We start from the raw sequence: 18,797 nt of genomic DNA, 5'->3' as shown, positions 1-18,797 counted from the left end.
CTACTACACACTGTAAACAATATTTTTATCTCAAATCAATGACAGTCTCCAACCGATTTTTAGCACCTTATACCTGGAGCTATGGCTAACTCCTGCTTCTTCAGCAACGTTTCAAAAAGATTAATACTGGTCGCTCACTCTTTAGCTAAAACAGCTAATGCATTTTCATCTCCTGTAAAGGTTGTAGAATGTCCACATAGAAACTTCTTTGGGATGCTTCATTATCATATCCTCGAAACGTAAATTGCCAAGGCAGATGTCGCTTGATTTTATATTTTGGAGATAAATCCAGTCGAATCGAAGAGCAATAATAAATAATGAAATCGTGAGGGTTAACACAACGGAACTACATATTAATATTATTATTATTATTATTATTATTATTATTATTATTATTATTATTATTAGTAGTAGTAGTAGTAGTGGTAATAGTGGCAAATGATGCAAGAAAGCAAGCTTATAAAGCATCACAAAAAAAAAAAAAAAACCCTTCCCATATCACTTGTCCACCCCCTCCAATAATTTGTCTAGTTCTTCCTTCAATATATCCAAACTACCCACTTTCACAATAACAGATGGAAGTTTGTTCCAACAATCAACCACTCGCTAGCTGTAGGTAAACTTCCGCACATCTATCCTTCCTCAAATTGAATTTATGCCTCCTCGTGTGTACAATCCAAGCAAGAGGAAGAACGCCATCAGTATTGAGTTTGCTCAATTCATTCAAAGCCATAAACACTTCAATTAGATCACCTCGCAGGTGCCTAGTCACCAGACGATGAAATTTGCAGAACTGAAGCCTATCTTGATAAGAGCACCCCTTTGTTCCTCTCATCAATCTCGTTGCCCTTCTCTGTATTCGTTCCCGCAGCTCTAGATCCTTCTTAAAATGAGGCCTCCAGACCTGTATGCAGTACTCCAGATGTGGCCTGACCATTGCCTTATACAATGGGATAATCACCTCCTTATCCCTACTAGCAAAATTCCTGTATATCATTGACACGTCCCCACGAGCTGCCTTGGTTGCCTGTCTACGCTGCTCAGAGAACTTCACATTTCAGTGCACAACTACCCCCAGGTCTTTTTCATTTTCTACTACCCTGAGTACCACAGTACCACAGTGTTGGTAGGCTGAAGTACCACACTGTTGGTAGGTTACTCTGGAGTTATTACTACTATCCATTTGTCAATATTAAACTTCAATTGCCATTTCTCAGCTCATATGCCTAATTTTTCTAGATCTTATTGCAGTAATAATAACGACAGTAACCTTGATTACTGTCGTTAACCATCCTGCGCCAATCAGCTTACACATCTCACAACAAACTAATTTCCAGAAATATTAAGGTTCGTTGCTATCACTGCATCCTTTTACCGATGACACAATAAAATCATTAACTAAATTTTCCTGTGGCTACGCACTTCTAAACGCTCTGTTATTAATACCATAAAGACTAGAGCAGGGATTTTTAAGCCATTTTTTAATGTGTATTGCCGCCAAAGTGTGCTAAGAAAGCAATGCTTATTTTTTACATTACATTTTTTTAAATTTTGTCGGTGAATTCTGTATGGTGATGTATTTTTTTTACAAAATGCTTACGATTAACCTTAACAAGCAGTAAAACCTAACAACTGAACGTATCTCGATACTACAAGTTTACCATACAAACTGATTTTATGAAAATCATTGTTTTTTTTAATAAATTTGTAAAGGAAAATTTAAAGTTATTTTGAGAATGAATTACTATTAATTAACGACTATTTATTGCCCTTAAAGAATTATTATCAAATTATTTCAATTTTCAAGTATTCATTCACCTATCAGGTGTTATAGTTTAACATTTCATAAACTCGACCATTAGTTGAACATTATGATAGTAGATGGCGCCACAGGTCACCACCCACGCACGCCCTATGACTATGAATAATTATGAACTAACATTAGCATTAGCTTTAGTAGAGGCACATGATGCAAGAAAGCAAGCTTATACAGCATCAGCCAAAAAAACCCACTCCTATTTCACCCCTCCGTCCTTCGAAATACCTGTCCAGATGAGCCTTAAATTTATTTAGGCTATCAACTTCCACAACAAGGGATGGAAGTCTGTTCCACCAACCAACTACCCGCTGACTAAAGGCAAATTTCCGCACATCTCTCCTACATCTGTCTTTCCTCAATTTGAATTTATGCCCTCTTAGTTGATTATTCTGAGCAAGAGGAAGAATCCCATCGGCATTGGGCATGCTCAAACCATTCAAGGCTTTATCAGATCATACACCTCTATCAGATCACCTCGCCGGTGCCTAGTCTCCAGACACTGTAATTTACAAAACTTAAGCTTTTCTTCGTAAGAGCAACCCTTTGTTCCATTCACTAATCTTGTTGCCCTTCTCTGTACTCGTTCCAGCAGCTCTACATCCTTCTTGAGATGAGGCCTCCAGACCTGTATACAGTACTCAAGGTGTGGCCTGACCATTGACTTATACAAGGGAATCCTTATCCCTGCTAGAAAAATTCCTGTATATCATTGACAAGACACCATGAGCTACTCTTGCAGTCCGTCTGCACTGCTCAGAGAACTTCATATCTGCTTGCATAATTACCCCCAGGTCCTTTTCATTCTCTACCACTGTCACTGTAGTACCACAGAGTTGATACGTTGCTCTGGGGTTACTGTTTCCAGTATGTAGTACTTTACATTTGTCAATGTTAAACTTCATTTGCTACCTCTCAGCCCATCTGCTTAACCTTTCCAGATACTGTTGCAGCAGCATAGCGTCAGTAGTGTCCTTAAGAACCCTGCCAACCTTTGTATCGTCTGCAAACTTGGACATTAAGCTTGATATACCATCATCAATATCATTTATAAATACAAAAAATAATAATGGACCCAGCACTGAACCCTGAGGGACTCCACTAATAACATTAGTCCACGATGAGCAGTGTCCATTGATTACCACTCTATGTCTTCTCCCCCTCAACCATCCCTTTATCCATAGCAGCAATTTGCCTCCAATGCCACACTGCTCCAATTTGTGCAGCAGTCTTCCATGTGCAACAATATCAAAAGCCTTTCTAAGATCCCTATATATAATATCAAAGTTATTATAGCAAAGTTATTATTATCAAAGTATCATTGCATCCAATCAAATTGGTCAGGCAAGACTTTCCCTTAACAAAACTATGCTGTGTCCGAGCTATAACTGAAGTCTTGTCTAGATGATCCTGCAGTGCTTCTTTAACCAGTGCCTCCATTAAGTGGAACAGAAGTTAAACTCACAGATCTATAATTACTTGTGTCAGCCTTTGATCCTCCTTTGTGAATTGGGGTCACATTTGCACATCTCCAGTCTATGGGCACCTCCCCTGGGTCCAAAGAAGCTCTCATAATTATGGATAAGGGTTTGCTTACTTCCTTTGCTGCCTCCTTTAATATAACTGGATAGATCCCATCCACTCCGGGTGCCTTTTTTTATGTTTATCCTCAACAATTTCTCCTCCACTTTCCTCTCAGTTATTACAAAATCATCTAGCTCACTGCCAGAGTTTACTTCACCTCTGGCATTCCCCTTCCTGAATAACTCCTCATGTGTGAATGTAGATGAAAAATACTCGTTTAGTTTGTTAGCCACCTGAGTAGGATCCTCAAGTGTTGAACCATCAATATCCAGTGGACCAATCTGATTCATCCCTTTCGTTCTAGAATTTTCATAGGTAAAGAAATCTTTTCTGTTTTTCTTTGCATCCTTTGCCAAGGATTTCTCAATCTGCCTTTGCCTGCCTAATATCCTTTGTGACTTGGTTACAGACCAGCTTATATCTATCATAGGCTTCCATGTCACCCATTAATTTATATGTATCCCATGCATTTTTTTCCTCTGCCATATGTCTCATTAGTTCAGCTGACATCCATTTAGGCCTAAATCTTGAACAATATTTCTTAGTTGGTATGTAAAGCCTAGTAGCTTCCAAGATAAGTTCTTTGAATGCTTCCCATTTTGAATTTGCTGTTGGTAACATCATCAGTTGGTCCCACTGTATAGAATTTAAATACTGTCTCAGTCCATCGTAGTCACCTTTACGAAAGCAATAACCCTTCCCTTTACCCCTGATGGTAGTTACCTCTTTGAGTAAATCCCACTTCGGCACACTGTGATCACTGCCACCTAGTGGTTCCTTTATCTGCAGATTCTTAATGCATGAAGAATCACCACTTATAATCAGATGAAGACTATTACTCTCTCTAGTTGTCTCCCGAACATGCTGATGTAGAAAACAATCATCCAATAAATCCACAAAAGCCTTGCTAGTGTGTGAGTGACCAGCCCCCAAATTCCAGTCAATATCTGGGAAATTAAAATCCCCCATTATAAGACTCTCTGATTTACTGGCCCACTCTATTTCCCTGTACAGTTTTTTTATTATACTCATCAGAGTCATTAGGCCCATAGCACACTCCTACTCTCAATTTTGATCTCCCAATGCTTATGTCACACCAAACTGACTCGACACTGCACTGTCCAGCGATGTCGACTGGCTTCACTTCCTTGGTTTTTATGTGTTTCTTAACTAATAGCATAACCCCTCCTCCCCTCCTGTCCTGTCTATCCTTTCTATACACATTGTATTCCCCAAATTCCAGTTCCGCATTACTTATATCTGTGTGACACCACATCTCTGATATCCCAACAATATCTGCCTTTGATGTTTTGAGCAATACCTCAAATTCATCAAATTTATTTACCAAACTCCTAGCATTGGTGTACATGCAAGTATACATGCACCTGTTCCTATTCTTAGCCACCCTAACACAACCCATTTGTTTACTTGTACCGCAATGACTCCCAGCAGTCTCTGAAATACCCTGCATCTTGTTTTCCAGGCTGTTGCTCATTCCAATAGAAGCTGTACGACTTATGATGATTTTATAAATTATTTCTACTATTTTCTGACCTTTATGCCATTGAAATTCAATTTCAGCTCTCGAGGCAGATGAAATGAGAAAGTGGGTTGAACAAAGGGGAAACCCAACTGTAGACTGTTACGAATTTAACACATTCATTTTATAACATCCCAACTCATTATTTAGCATTAGCATTAGCAGAGGCATATGATGCAAGAAAGCAAGCTTATTCAGCATCAGCCAAAAAAAAAAAAAAACAAAACCCACTCCCATTTCACCCCTCCGTTCGTTCGAAATACCTGTCCAGTTGAGCTTTAAATTTGTTTAGGCTATCAACTTCAACAACAAGTGATGGAAGTCGGTTCCACCAACCAACCACCCGCTGGCCAAAGGCAAATTTCCGCACATCTATCCGACATCCGTCCTTCCTCAATTTGAATTTATGCCCTCTGAGGTGATTATTCTGAGAAAGATGAAGAATCCCATTGGCATTGAGCATGCTCAAACCATTCAAAGCCTTATACACCTCTATCAGATCACCTCGCCGGTGCGTGCCTAGTCTCCAAACTCTGTAATTTGCAAAACTTAAGCCTTTCTTCGTAAGAGCAACCCTTTGTTCCATTTACTAATCTTGTTGCCCTTCTCTGTACCCGTTCCAGCAGCTCTACATCCTTCTTGAAATGAGGCCTCCAGACCTGTATACAGTACTCAAGATGTGGCCTTACCATTGCCTTATACAAGGGAATAATCACCTCCTTATCCCTGCTAGAAAAATTCCTGTATATCATTGACAAGACACCATGAGCTACTCTTGCAGCTCGTCTGCACTGCTCAGAGAACTTCATATCTGCCTGCACAATTACCCCCAGGTCCTTTTCATTCTCCACCACTGTCAGTGTAGTACCGCAGAGTTGATACGTTGCTCTGGGGTTACTGTTTCCCATATGCAGCACTTTACATTTGTCGATGTTAAACCTCATTTGCCACCTCTCAGCCCATCTGTTCAACCTTTCCAGATCCTGTTGCAGCAGCATAGCGTCAGTATTGTCCTTAACGACCCTGCCAACCTTTGTATCATCTGCAAACTTGGACATTAAACTTGATATCCCATCATCAATATCATTCATAAACACCGAAAACAACAACGGACCCAACACTGAACCTTGAGGAACTCCACTAATAACATTAGTCCACGTTGAGCAGTGTCCATTGATTACCACTCTCTGTCTTCTGCCACTCAACCATCCCCTTATCCATAGCAGCAATTTGCCTCCAATGCCACACTGCTCCAATTTGTGCAGCAGTCTTCCATGTGCAACAGTATCAAAAGCCTTTCTAAGATCCAAATATATAATATCAAAGTTATTCCCTGCATCCAGTTCTTTTGTGACTACATCATAGTATCCAATCAAATTGGTCAGGCAAGACCTGCCCTTAACAAAACCATGCTGCGTCTGAGCTATAACTGAATTCTTGTCTAGATGATCCTGCAGTGCTTCTTTAACCAGTGCCTCCATTAATTTACCTGGAACAGAAGTTAAACTAACAGGTCTATAATTACTTGTGTCAGCCTTTGATCCTCCTTTGTGAATTGGGGTTACATTTGCACATCTCCAGTCTATGGGTACCTCCCCTGAGTCCAAAGAAGCTCTCATAATTATGGCTAGGGGTTTGCATACTTCCTTTGCTGCCTCCTTTAATATAACTGGATAGATCCCATCCACCCCAGGTGCCTTTTTTATGTTTATCCTCAACAATCTCTCCTCCACTTTCCTCTCAGTTATTACAAAATCATCCAGCTCACTGCCAATGTTTACTTTACCTACATCATTCTCCTTCCTGAATAACTCCTCATGCGTGAATGTAGATGCAAAATACTCGTTTAGATTGTTAGCCACCTGAGCAGGATCCTCAACTGTTGAACCATCAATATCCAGTGGACCAATCTGATTCATCCCTTTCCTTTTCGAGTTCAAGTATGTAAAGAACTCTTTTCTGTTTTTCTTTGCATCCTTTGCCAAGGATTTTTCATAGTCTGCCTTTGCCTGCCTAATCTCCTTTGTGACTTGGTTACAGACCAACTTATATCTATCATAGGCTTCCATGTCACCCATTAATTTGTATGTATCCCATGCATTTTTCTTCTCTGCCACATGTCTCATTAGTTCATCTGACAACCATTTAGGCCTAAACCTTGAACAATATTTCTTAGTTGGTATGTAAAGCCTGGTAGCCTCCAAGATTAGTTCCTTGATTGGCTGAAAGGAACTGTTTCGTTTTGGAAACGAACTTCGAGTTTAGATTTGAAAATAATTCACGTTTATGCAGAGTAAAGAAGTTTTTGTTCTTATTTACATCTGACATGTTAAACAAAGTCAAGATGTGTTATCGTCGAGAAATTATTATTACACTACTGAAAACAAAATTACAAACGGTAAATACTAAAACCAAGAACAAAAAAAGGTCCCATGCGTTGCTCTATCCAGGACCTGTTTTCAAACACAAGCATTCAATGAAATCTTGTTTGAATTCAGCAATCGCATTTGAAAAGGAAAATCAGAAATAAATCACTTTTCAACTAAAATCCATACTAAAAGCGGCGGTTTACCACGAATTTATAAATCTCCAAAATCGAAAGGCGGGCCACGCCTGTTCTGGCACGCGTGCCACAGATTTGCGGCCCCCGCCTTTAAAGAGATTAGTAGCATTCGAAATATAGAAATTTTTTTTTTTTTTTTAAATTTTTTTTTTGTACACTTCACAGGTTAAGAAAACCCGTATACGAAGTGTAAGGTATATACAAGCTTTACGATCTTACACAAAAACGAATTACTTAATAATACCATAAAATATACATAATTCAAAATTCATCACAAAAAGACAGCATAAAATATTTATTCCTGCCCAAAATAAATGTTTTTTTTTTTTTATAATATAAATGCACGAGATATATTGTGAATGGGATGAGCTAGTACTGATGCAGTAAAACGTAATAACGAAATGATAAGGACAGCCCCCCCACCCCCAGTCAGTTTAAACATGATGCTAAATGTGATTAGATTAAGAGTGATCTTTGCGGTAACGTTTCACTTTTTTTTTTTTTTTTTTTTTTTTTTTTTAATCTGGAAATATGGTAAAATTTAAGCATAAGCTATTTATTATTTTGTACAGTAATTTTAGTCTTTCAGATTGCCTTTTGTTATATAGATGTTCAAAATTTTATTTTTATAATTATTTGTAGTACATGTTTATAATTATCGGTGGTAAAGCTGGATATGCTTTTCAAGTTGCAAGTACAGTATGTTATTATACGAATCTGCATCTTTTCTATTTAAATAGTCCAGCAGAGTCCAAAACTAGGGCAAGGCAGCGGTGCACTTGCACAGGCGCATTAAAACTAGGAACACAAAGACGTAGTATTTAAAAAAAAGACTTGGTACTATTGCAGACTCTTGTTATATAACTGAGACTTGGAAACAATTGCTCTATTACTGTATTAAAACCATGATTTCATACCAAACAAATCCGGAAAATGTTCTTTGTAAACCTTACAAAGTCGTAAAATGTAACATCGCCTCTTAAAACAACCGTTCTCAGTACAGAAGCGAAGATATTCTGACCCCTGGGTGGAGGGGGTTAACCACTACAATTTCTCCACTAAGGTGGCCTAAACGTTTTTCCCTTGAAGTATTATTATTTGCATTCAGCGAGGAAACTCGGTCTTTCGCGCCTGGGATAAATATTAAATATGCACTCCCCCCCCCCCAAAATCATACAATGGATCTAGCTATATTTTTGCATGGATTCCTTGTTCCTAAAGGCTAAACATCCCAAATATTCATACGTTTGAAAATTTCCATTGTTCAGAGGCTTTAAACTATATAAAAAAACAGTAAAATAGAATTTTTTTTTTGTTTTGTAATTTTAAATTTGTATTTTTTTTCTGTTAATATTTCAATTAATTACATAATGTAATTATTTTTTATGTTTTGAAACAGCGAAGATGCAATTTCTCCTATTACGGTTCATATGGAGAATGATCGTAGGGTGATAGTGGTCGAAAGCGAAGCACTTCGCGCTGCCCTGTCAAGTAACAGCCTGAGCGACAAAGAAAGAATACTGACAGAAATGATCAGTCAACTTCAACAACTCAGGGAACAGCTGCTGGCTCAACAAAACCCTCATGTAAGTCGTAAATTTTAAGCTTCTTTTCTTAACTTTATGATGTAATGCAATAATAAATTGAAAATTTAGTTATGGCAGTACAGTATAAGGTATTGAACATTATGGTTGTTTTCTGAAGAAAACTTACTAGTCTAAATTTCTAGGCGCTTTAAGGAATTAATTTAATTAATTAAATTTAATAAAAACACCACATGTTGATTAGGTTCTGTAAGGAGATCGTTTCCCAGGGATATACTATGCTTCATTTGTGCTGCCATCTGGTGAGAAAATAGGCAAGTCGCAAGTGCATGAGAAAAAAATTCAAAGAACTTTTTAGTTATAAATTTGTTATTTGGAATAAATCAAAAATGAATGATGTTAATAATCAGTACGATTATTTAAAGGTCTAAATGATATTCAGTTTTCTAATCTCACTGCAAAATCTGTTAAGACATTTTCAACTACTTTTCTAGATACAAAGGAACTGCAAACACATTAAGCAAGAAGGGAGCGAGACTGAGCAGGAAACAAACGAAAGTCAAAGTGAACACAAAGAGGAGATGGACGTTCCAGAGCTGCAGGTGAGTACATAAAGGAGAAGAAAACTTTAAAAAAAAAAACTAATAATAATTAAATAAGTACAATAATTTGAATTTACAGTAATGTTTTTCAAAGTCAGACAAAAATCGTTATATTAACTGGCTGAAAAACTGTAATCTGATCCCTTTCTATTATTTTAATATATATTTTATTTTAAATATACTGATGATTTGTATTTCAACTTCTATCTTTCCCAAAAATCAACCCAAAAAAAGACAAAACAATGAATAATCGAAAATCAAATATTAAAAAAAAACAAATAAAAATAAACATACAAAAAAGAATACAAAATAAAATAACAATAAAACAAATACAAATAAAATAAAAATAAAAACAAATACAAATAAAAAAAGAATAAAATAAATAAGGTTTTATGTTGGATAAAGCGAAAATTCATACTCCGATAATAAATCATCAGAATGAACTTAAATGTATAAATATATATGGATTGAATATTATTATTCAATTAAATATTCACAGAAAATTATTATTCAGGTAATACCAGATTATGTTCAATCAAAGAAAACCAATTCCGTTGTTTGGAGAAATGGGGAGGGGGAAAAAGGTGGGGGTTTACTTTTTTCCCCCATAACATTGTTATCTATGGGCATTTAGGCTTTTCTATACCGCTAATTAGCTTTCCTTTTCAAATATTGCCCTATTTTATTAAATATAACAATGCATATTAATATTATATATAAATACAAAATTCCTCTCAGCGATACTAACTTACATTACAAAATTTAATGCTAATAATTCATTCTTACAGTGGTAACCAACGTTTTTTCTTAATCCTGTGGTAAAGTTTAAATGACAAAAACTTTTAAGATTTCATTTATTTTTATACTAAAATATCTGCATATATCAGAGTATATTCAATAAATATTCTAATAAGTCACTGAATTAAAATGTTGTTAGGCCTACCTGACTTCGTTTCGCTTAAAAAGTTGAATTATTTCTCCAAAAGTAATTTCACATTCCTAAACATTTTTTAAAGCAAAAACTGATCTTCTAACACAAATTATCAAAAAGTAATGATAGTGTAACATTACGATATGAGACACACATATTAAATTAACTCCATTAAGAAGAAGAAGGGAAAAAAAAAACTTTCAGCGTCCAGAATAAACCTCAATCGACTTATCGTCTGTTACTTGAAAAGTTGATTATTCTGACACCTGGTATCAAAAATGAAAATATTAACATATTAACCACGATAGAGACACAACATAGTATGTTAGTGTCGTAATATAAAAATAGAAAAAAAATTAAAAATGTAAAAAAATAAAATTATATTAAATGTAAAAAAATATATAAAAATTTAAAACATTACATGAATTTACATTTTAAAAGTATTTTGAAAGAAGAGGAATGTACTTGTATACTGTATATGTATATGTTTCTAATATTAAAAGTTTATTTTGGTACTGCGATACAGCCAGTCAGTGGCAAGTGGAGTTTACAAATTAACCACAGATGCAGTAGAAAGTTAAAAATGGATAAGATAAAATGCAAAATTTGTGCATGGATTTGTTAAAATGGGCGTTTTTTTTTTTTTTGTATGTGTTTGTGTATGGATTCGATTGAATCATATACGACACAATCGCCCTGTTGTGTAGCAAAGTTGGTAGAATCTCCGTCCTTCCCCCACCGGGTGGAAAAGACCCGAGTCCCGTCAATGACGTGAGGAATTTTTATGGGTCTTTTTCACAACGTTGTTGAGTTAGTCGGTATCAGGTGAGGGTAGCGTGGTTTTTCTCACGTAGCTCGGGTTTTTCATCCAGATAATAGAAAATCGACCACAGAACAAAAATATCAATTTACGGACAATATACATGGAGCAATACGGCCTTAGTCGCTGATGCTCCTAAAATTCTACAACGACACAATTGAAATTTTTGAAATAAACTTAATACCAATAACCTGATTATACGCATATGAGCAAAGCAACGTTTTTAATATATTAAGTAATACTTTACTGAAAAACAATAATAATAATTTTAAAAAAGCCAAGATTAATTTGTCATTAGATTTTGTAGCTAATACAAAAAAGCCTTTTTTGGATGAGGAAATCATAGTCATTTGTTACGATCACAGATTTACTTACAGATATTGACTGACAAGATCACGTCTTAAGATAAGTAGCGATTCATATCTAGAACAATATTAAAAACAATATATATTTTAATTAATAGTAATATCTATAATATTCTATATCTGAAATAATAAAAGTGTGTGTGTGTGAGCACCACAGATCTTTAAATTTAATTTGAATTGAAATTTTGCGATATTATATGTCTATGTTCTAAAAATGAAAGATGGCGCCGTAAAATAGATGAATGAATGTACAAAATTATGCAAATGCACTAACTTGTACATGAATGGAAGATTTAAAAATCGATTGATTGCTCGCATTAAATGCCCACATCATTTGTGCATATTAAAAAAGGCCATCTGTAATAAGCTAACTATAACACGAATAATGTTTTCCCTCCCAAAAACTTCCAATGTTGAGTAAAACTTTAAAACACTTCAAAGCACTTTTCTTTTTATGTCATAAGTATCGCAAAGCAGGGCGTCATTAATAACATCAATTTGCTTGGAAAGTTTGCGATATTGATTAATATTATAAATTAATCAAGTGAAATGAATGGTTTTTCTCAATAAATGAAGCTAATTATATCTTCAAAACGATGAATTTACTCTGAAAATTCGTTATAGTGGTCAATAAATAATAAGAATAGTTGGTGCAATTGTAACCAACACCAAATGCTTCATAGAGAAGTCGATTGTAGCCTATGTTTTACATATGAATCTAAAAACTTTTAAAATTAAATTCTTCGTGGTTTTATTATGATCGCGGGCTGGCTCTGGCGAACTTGTTTTGCTCACATAGAATCAATTCCGATTTGGGATTATTAGTATACCATCAAGGATATTCCCTTTGCAAAGAATGAATCGATTCTGAAACTTATTTATTATTGTTATTTTTTATCCTATCAGTGGGATTAGGTAAAGGTGGCCAGTAAACTGGAATTTTTTAAAAGATATTTAGTATATTTCAGGAATATCTCACTCTTAATGGAAACATATGCGACATACATAATGACAATTTGTAAGTACTCAAAGGTGAATTGGTTTCCCTATACAGAAAACTAGAGGGACTTTGAAAGGATTAAAAAAATAACAAAATATACCTTCCATAACAGCATTTGAATTACTAAACTGCATTTTACAGAACTTGGTGTCAGCATTTTAATTGACTTACTCTTCAACACAGAAGCGAAATTATTGATTTCTGCTTTTTGAATGGATTGATAATGGGGACAGTGAATGCTCCAGGCTTACTTAGGAGGAGAGACTTCAGTTGCCCTGCGAGACTTCTATGGCAGCTTTATTATTGATTCCTTGTAATGTTAAGACTAATTACTTATTTAAAATTTTTAATAGAACCGCTCTTTTATTAAATATTACCCTGGCGTATTTTTTTCATCGTAAAAAATTAAAAAAAAAAAAATTGATATTAAAAACATCGATAAAACCCCCGTAGGAAACCTAATAATATATATTATTGTTGGAACCAAATTTATTTACATAAAAGATATGATAATAATGGCTATTTTACTGATGATAGTTACCAATCCCTGCATAGGTCTGTACCATATTCTATCATGCAGTTGTTTTATTTTTGCTCATATTTACTCCAGTGCAAAGAAATACATATGGAGATTAACTGCGAATACAAAACTCTCTTCATGTTATTGAAACTTGTATATGCTTGTGTTTGCTTTTCAAATTATTCTCCAAAAATATCATACAGTGACGATATTTTCTGAGCGTAGCATGCATAACATTTGTGTACTGAAGTATATTAATCACAATAGATACTGTTAAAATTCTTAAAGCACACCTCTTGATTTTAATTAGAGACAACGCATGTGTATTTAAGTGAGGAGGATGTTTGAATAGTAAGGTAATATATTTTTGAGGAGAAACATCGCATGAATGAAAGCATGTATGATACTTCCTTTCCTTTTACAGAATGCCGTACACTTCTGCTGATATTAGGAAACCAAAATGGTTTCCTAATATCAGCATTTAGGAGCTGTGTCATATTCAATGGTTATATCCAAGAAACAAGTCTATTTTTAGTTCAAAAACCATGTGCACTTGCCATAGCAGTCATTAAAACGTTACGGTTAGGAGGTACTAGCCCATCTATCACACAGTCCGTACCTTGCCCTTTCATCTGTTGGAACTTTGGAAAGAATATCCAATCCCATGGTAACAATGGATTTAAACAGTACATTGAAACTTAATTGAATGGGGGTGTCCCTGAATTTTACGACAGAGGTATGAATACACTCGTTGCAGTAGGATAAATGTTTGAATATGTTGAAAAGTAGTGCACCAATGTGGCTTCATTTATATGTCGTTTCATTGTTCTGTGATTAAATGTCTTTTTACATAAACATCTGTAATCTTGCTTTTCAAGTAGCTCTCATAAGCACGACTAGCCGAGTGATCAGTGTTCGAATCCACGTGATACCACAAATAAAATAATTTTCTTGTAGTCTCTACATTGTGAATTCCTCTGTCCTTATTTGGCTCACGGAACAAACAGAAAATTTGTTTAGTTTTAGTATTGGCAAAATTATGCAATAAAGCAAATTTATTCAATTTTCTCAGTAATATTCAAATGTTTTTCTGATGGTTATGGTGTTAAAAACCTTGAGTACTAAATCTAACAAACGACATCTGATGTTTATTGTTACAGAGTCGAATCAGCAGTAATGAAACCTCTAGGTCTCTCGCTGAAAACTTCTTCTTACCCATGTTTGAAGGTGGAATACCCAACATATCCCATTGTCCATCTTCAACTGCTAGCCTGCCTACATCGTCATCCGTAGCATCGCATTTATCTTATCCACATACGACAACAGCTTCTTATCTATCGTCAGTGTTTGGTGCAAATACCAAGGTAAGTGTCGAGGTCATATAGATTTTCATAAGTGAAGTCTTAATTACTGCTTATGCAATCAATTTAATATACGCATTTCTGTATATGTTTATCTGTTTACCTACCTGCTATAACGAAATCTTTCTTCCTTCTTTTCTTTAGGATCCACAGGAAACTCCTCATTCTATAGTAAGTAATGATTTAATCTCTTGAAATATGAACGCTAATATATTTCTCTCTCAAAGAAGAAAATGGTTTTCGTAATGTGCTGTTTACAGCACATCTTCACATATTTACCATTTCATGTGTAAACATGAAATGGTAAATATATGGTAAATGGTTCCCAAAATTTATATGGTTTCATCTTCGATCATCATTGCCGACAGTTGAAAATGATTGTTAGCATAATATGAAGAAACTTAAAGTACAAATAAACTTTTTTAAGGAAAATTTTTACCTAATATCAAGCTTAAAAGAACTAAGTGTCCTCAGTCCGTAAAGTTTAGCATCAAAAATATCAACAAGTGATGTAATATCGCTCTCCCCAGGACTTAAGAATGCAAGGTAGTATACTCTACCGATCTAGAAAGAAATAGCCTCCTATAAAATAAAAGTTTATTTTTTAATTTTTTTAAAATATGTGTATGTGTACCGGGATCTTATAGATACCCCAAGAAGAATCTGATACTCCTCGAGATTTTCGGTTGGTGTCGTCTCGGTTCGACCGGGAAAGATATCAACTCAGCTAGCTCCTGCATAGTACGTAAAATAAATGTGTGATACACATGGCAGGTCCATGACAGCCAGAATTCAATCTTATCTCTATCTCTCCTTGTCTTCAGCTGAGAACTAGAGACAGGGAGAGATAGAGATGGCACACCCGAGGCGTCTAGCTGAGCCTTTCTTCCCTCTTTAGACGTAGTTCCATTTTCTTCTTCCTTTTACTTTCTCTTTCAGTTCTTAACTTCTCTCACTGAGCAGTGGGAGCCTGCTTCCTCTCTCGAGGCATGGAAAAAAAGAAAACTACTATAATCTGTATATATTTCTTTTGTACAGTATATGATGGCAGAAAATTCAAACAGTGCGTGGAGCGTTAAAAATTTGCAAAGGATGTTAAGGAAATTTTAGGATGTTAAACTCAATCTTTTTTTTTTCGAATACATTGTGATCGTAAAGAACGGAACCCATCATTAACACACGATTTATTTGCCAATTTGTAAGGACTTTTTATTATATATACGATATTATATATTATTGTTTTGTTATTGTTATACATATATATTATTATTGTTATACGTGTGTTATTATTATTGTTATATTGTATATTATTGTTATGTTAAAAATATAATTAACATATTTGTTATATGTTAATTATATTTTTCACGTGCCTGTCGATGCTGAAGTTGAAGGCTGTTACTAACTGTACAGGTTAGAAGACTGTCTTCTTTTTTAGTAACAGCTCTCAAAAACGTTCCTAATTAGGCCTGGTAACAGGATTAATACAGAAACATCGCCAATTATTAAGTAGTAATTCTGTATCATGGGAGTTTTAACTTACTCAATGTAATACTTTTGAAATTGAATGTTACAGTTTTTAGATAATATATACTGTATAAGTAAATATGGGAGAAAGTTTTTAGTATTAGTGTGGTGCAAGGAAGTTTATCACTTATGCTGCTGCACCTGCCACAAAAAAAAAAAAAGAAGAAAATAATAATAAGAAGAAAATTTTAAAAATATAATACTTAATAAAAGAAAAAGAATTAGACAATCTATGCGTTTCCTTCCTCACATAAATAAGCTGACATTTGAATGTCTCCAAACTGTCAGCCTTTGAACCTTGACTGTTGAACTTATTCTAATATATAACTCCCTGATTAAAATAAAACTTCTTGCAGTGCAGTCTAAACATCTTCCCCCGTAACTTGAAATTATGGCCCCTAGTTCTAGAATCATTTATAACCGTGAAAAGTTCGTCCTCATTCATTTTACTTTCGCCGCTCAGAGCCTTAAAAACCTCAACCAAGTCTCCTCTAAGGTGTCTAGTTTTCAAGCTCTGCAACTCACTTATTCGAAGTCTTTCCTCCTATGGACGCCCTTTTTCTGATCTCACCAGGTGAGTTACCAGTCTTTGGACCTTTTCAAGAAGCTCAATTCTTTCTTTAGGTGCGGTCTCCATGCTTGAACACAGTATTCCAAGTGTGGTCTAACAACAACCTTATAAAATGGGATTATGGGATTATGACGTCTTTATCTCTACAAGCAAATGTTCGATAAATCATCGATAGTACACCATGGGTCTTCCTTGCAACCTTCCTACAATGCTCGGAGAACTTCATGTCTGACCGTACCGTAACACCCAAGTCCCTTTCCTCCACTACTGGCTATATTTCAACTCCACTAAGTGTATAAGCTATTTTGGGGTTACTGTTCCCCAGGTGTAATACACTTTGCTGAATTAAAGCATAGCTGCCATTTTTTTGACCATCCCTGAAGTCTATCTAGGTTACTCTGAGAATCTCTGCTTGGCTGTGATCATTAACTACTCTACCAGGGGAAGGTAGATGTTCCAGAGGAAGTAAGCAAAGACAACTTGGCTCGGTGAATTTTTTAAGAACCACCTTAAATTCCTTCCTCCCCTTATTTATGTGTTACTGGTAATAGTAACAGTATTAGTTATCTTTCCTAAATATGGAAAATCATTGGTAATTCAATTACTTTGAACTGCTAGCCACTATAGTACTTTTAACAGTTTCCGAAAGCGCACGCGCAGAGATTAATTAAGGCTATTAAAAGATCAGATCAGATGTCTTCATTTTCTGATTTTTAACTAACTCTTTATTTTGTTCATTTAGATACCTGTACCTTCTCTTCATCCGTGGCTCACTTCCATGCCTGTAGTATCAGTTCTACCGGATGCTAGCAGTCCTTCAGCATGTGCTAGGATACCTTTACATTCTCCGATTGATTCTAACGAGGGCAAACTTGCCGAAAGAGAATCTTTATCTAAGGAAACCGAAGGGGACCTTCCTCTTAACCTCAGCAAAAGAAAGATGTGTAATAAGAACACCACGGAAAGGTTAGCATTGTTAATCAATAAGTAAGTTGATAAAATGTGTATTAGGATGATATTTGAATGGTAAAATATGTTTTCCGTTGGTGCCACTGTAATTCATCCCTTCAACCTTTAGTTAATAAATATTTGTAGCCTAGTAACCCCTTTCATTAAGTATTCATTTTTTAATTTCATCCTATTTTTCCCTTCCCTGTTTTTTATACAGGGTGATCTGTATGAAAAAAAAAAAAAAAAAGACAAGGTTTTTTTCAGAGGAACGTAAAACACAGGTTAGGAAGAGTCTCGCAGCAACTCGCCCTAAATCGCTAAGGAGGATTACTTGAAAAGTGCACGTCATGCAGAAAATTTTCTCACCAAACAAACTGTAGAAAACGAAGCCATTAACTTAGATAGTTACTGGAAAAAAGTGAATGAAGACCCTAAGATAGATTAGGCTTTCTTTTCCCAACTGATATCTGGTTTCATCTGATTGAACATATAAACTCCAAGAATACTCGTCTGGGGTTTACGTAAAATCCCCATGCAGTACATGAAATTCCCTACAATCTATGAAGCTATGGTGTAATGACCTGCCGCAGGATTACTGGATTCATCTTTTTCACAAGAACTAAACTCTCAGCGGTATCTTGATATAATCCATGAATTCCTTAGACGCCTCACTGAGAGGGAGATTGTTAAAATTCGGCTTCTGCAAGATAGTGTAGCAAGTCACACTTCACTTGAATCTATAACTGCACCCTCCCTCTTGTTTGAAGATCGCATAATTTCAAAAGGAAAATGGCCACCGTGCTCAACAGATATTCTTTTTGTGGGGACGATGTCGAACAAAATGCCTACAGCAATAATCCACGCACTCTAGAAGTAAAAAGGAACTTATCCAACATCACTCCCAACACGCTGCAGGCAGTATTTTCAAACATACTAGTCATGTGATCATTTTTTTTTTTTTTTTGTGAAAATTAAGTAACGTCAGAGAATACATAATGTTACTTAAAAATTTTATTTCTTGAACACTTTTTTACCCAAACTTATTCGATTTTTATGGTTTCTCATTTAAATTATTTAAAATGTATTAGTCCTGTTTTTAACCTAT

At 35.3% G+C, this 18,797-nt stretch overlaps 1 protein-coding gene across 3 annotated transcripts in view; it reads left to right on the top strand.

The window, feature by feature from the left end:
* Nucleotides 1-18,797, top strand: part of LOC150079832 (uncharacterized) — a 177,423-nt gene that overhangs the window by 143,392 nt on the left and 15,234 nt on the right. For all 3 annotated transcript variants that reach the window (XM_090382585.1, XM_090382583.1, XM_090382582.1), the window contains exons 3-7: nt 8,903-9,089; nt 9,542-9,649; nt 14,446-14,649; nt 14,791-14,817; nt 17,484-17,707. In XM_090382585.1, the coding sequence (XP_090238711.1) occupies nt 8,903-9,089; nt 9,542-9,649; nt 14,446-14,649; nt 14,791-14,817; nt 17,484-17,707 (750 nt within the window). The remainder of the gene's footprint in view (nt 1-8,902; nt 9,090-9,541; nt 9,650-14,445; nt 14,650-14,790; nt 14,818-17,483; nt 17,708-18,797) is intronic.

This window comes from Mastigoproctus giganteus, chromosome 10 (assembly GCF_048544385.1).
Source record: "Mastigoproctus giganteus isolate SK-2022 chromosome 10, ASM4854438v1, whole genome shotgun sequence".
In the NCBI taxonomy this organism is placed as follows: domain Eukaryota; kingdom Metazoa; phylum Arthropoda; class Arachnida; order Uropygi; family Thelyphonidae; genus Mastigoproctus; species Mastigoproctus giganteus.
The sequence above is the reverse complement of the archived record's forward strand: the minus strand, read 5'-3'. Positions and strand labels throughout refer to the sequence as shown.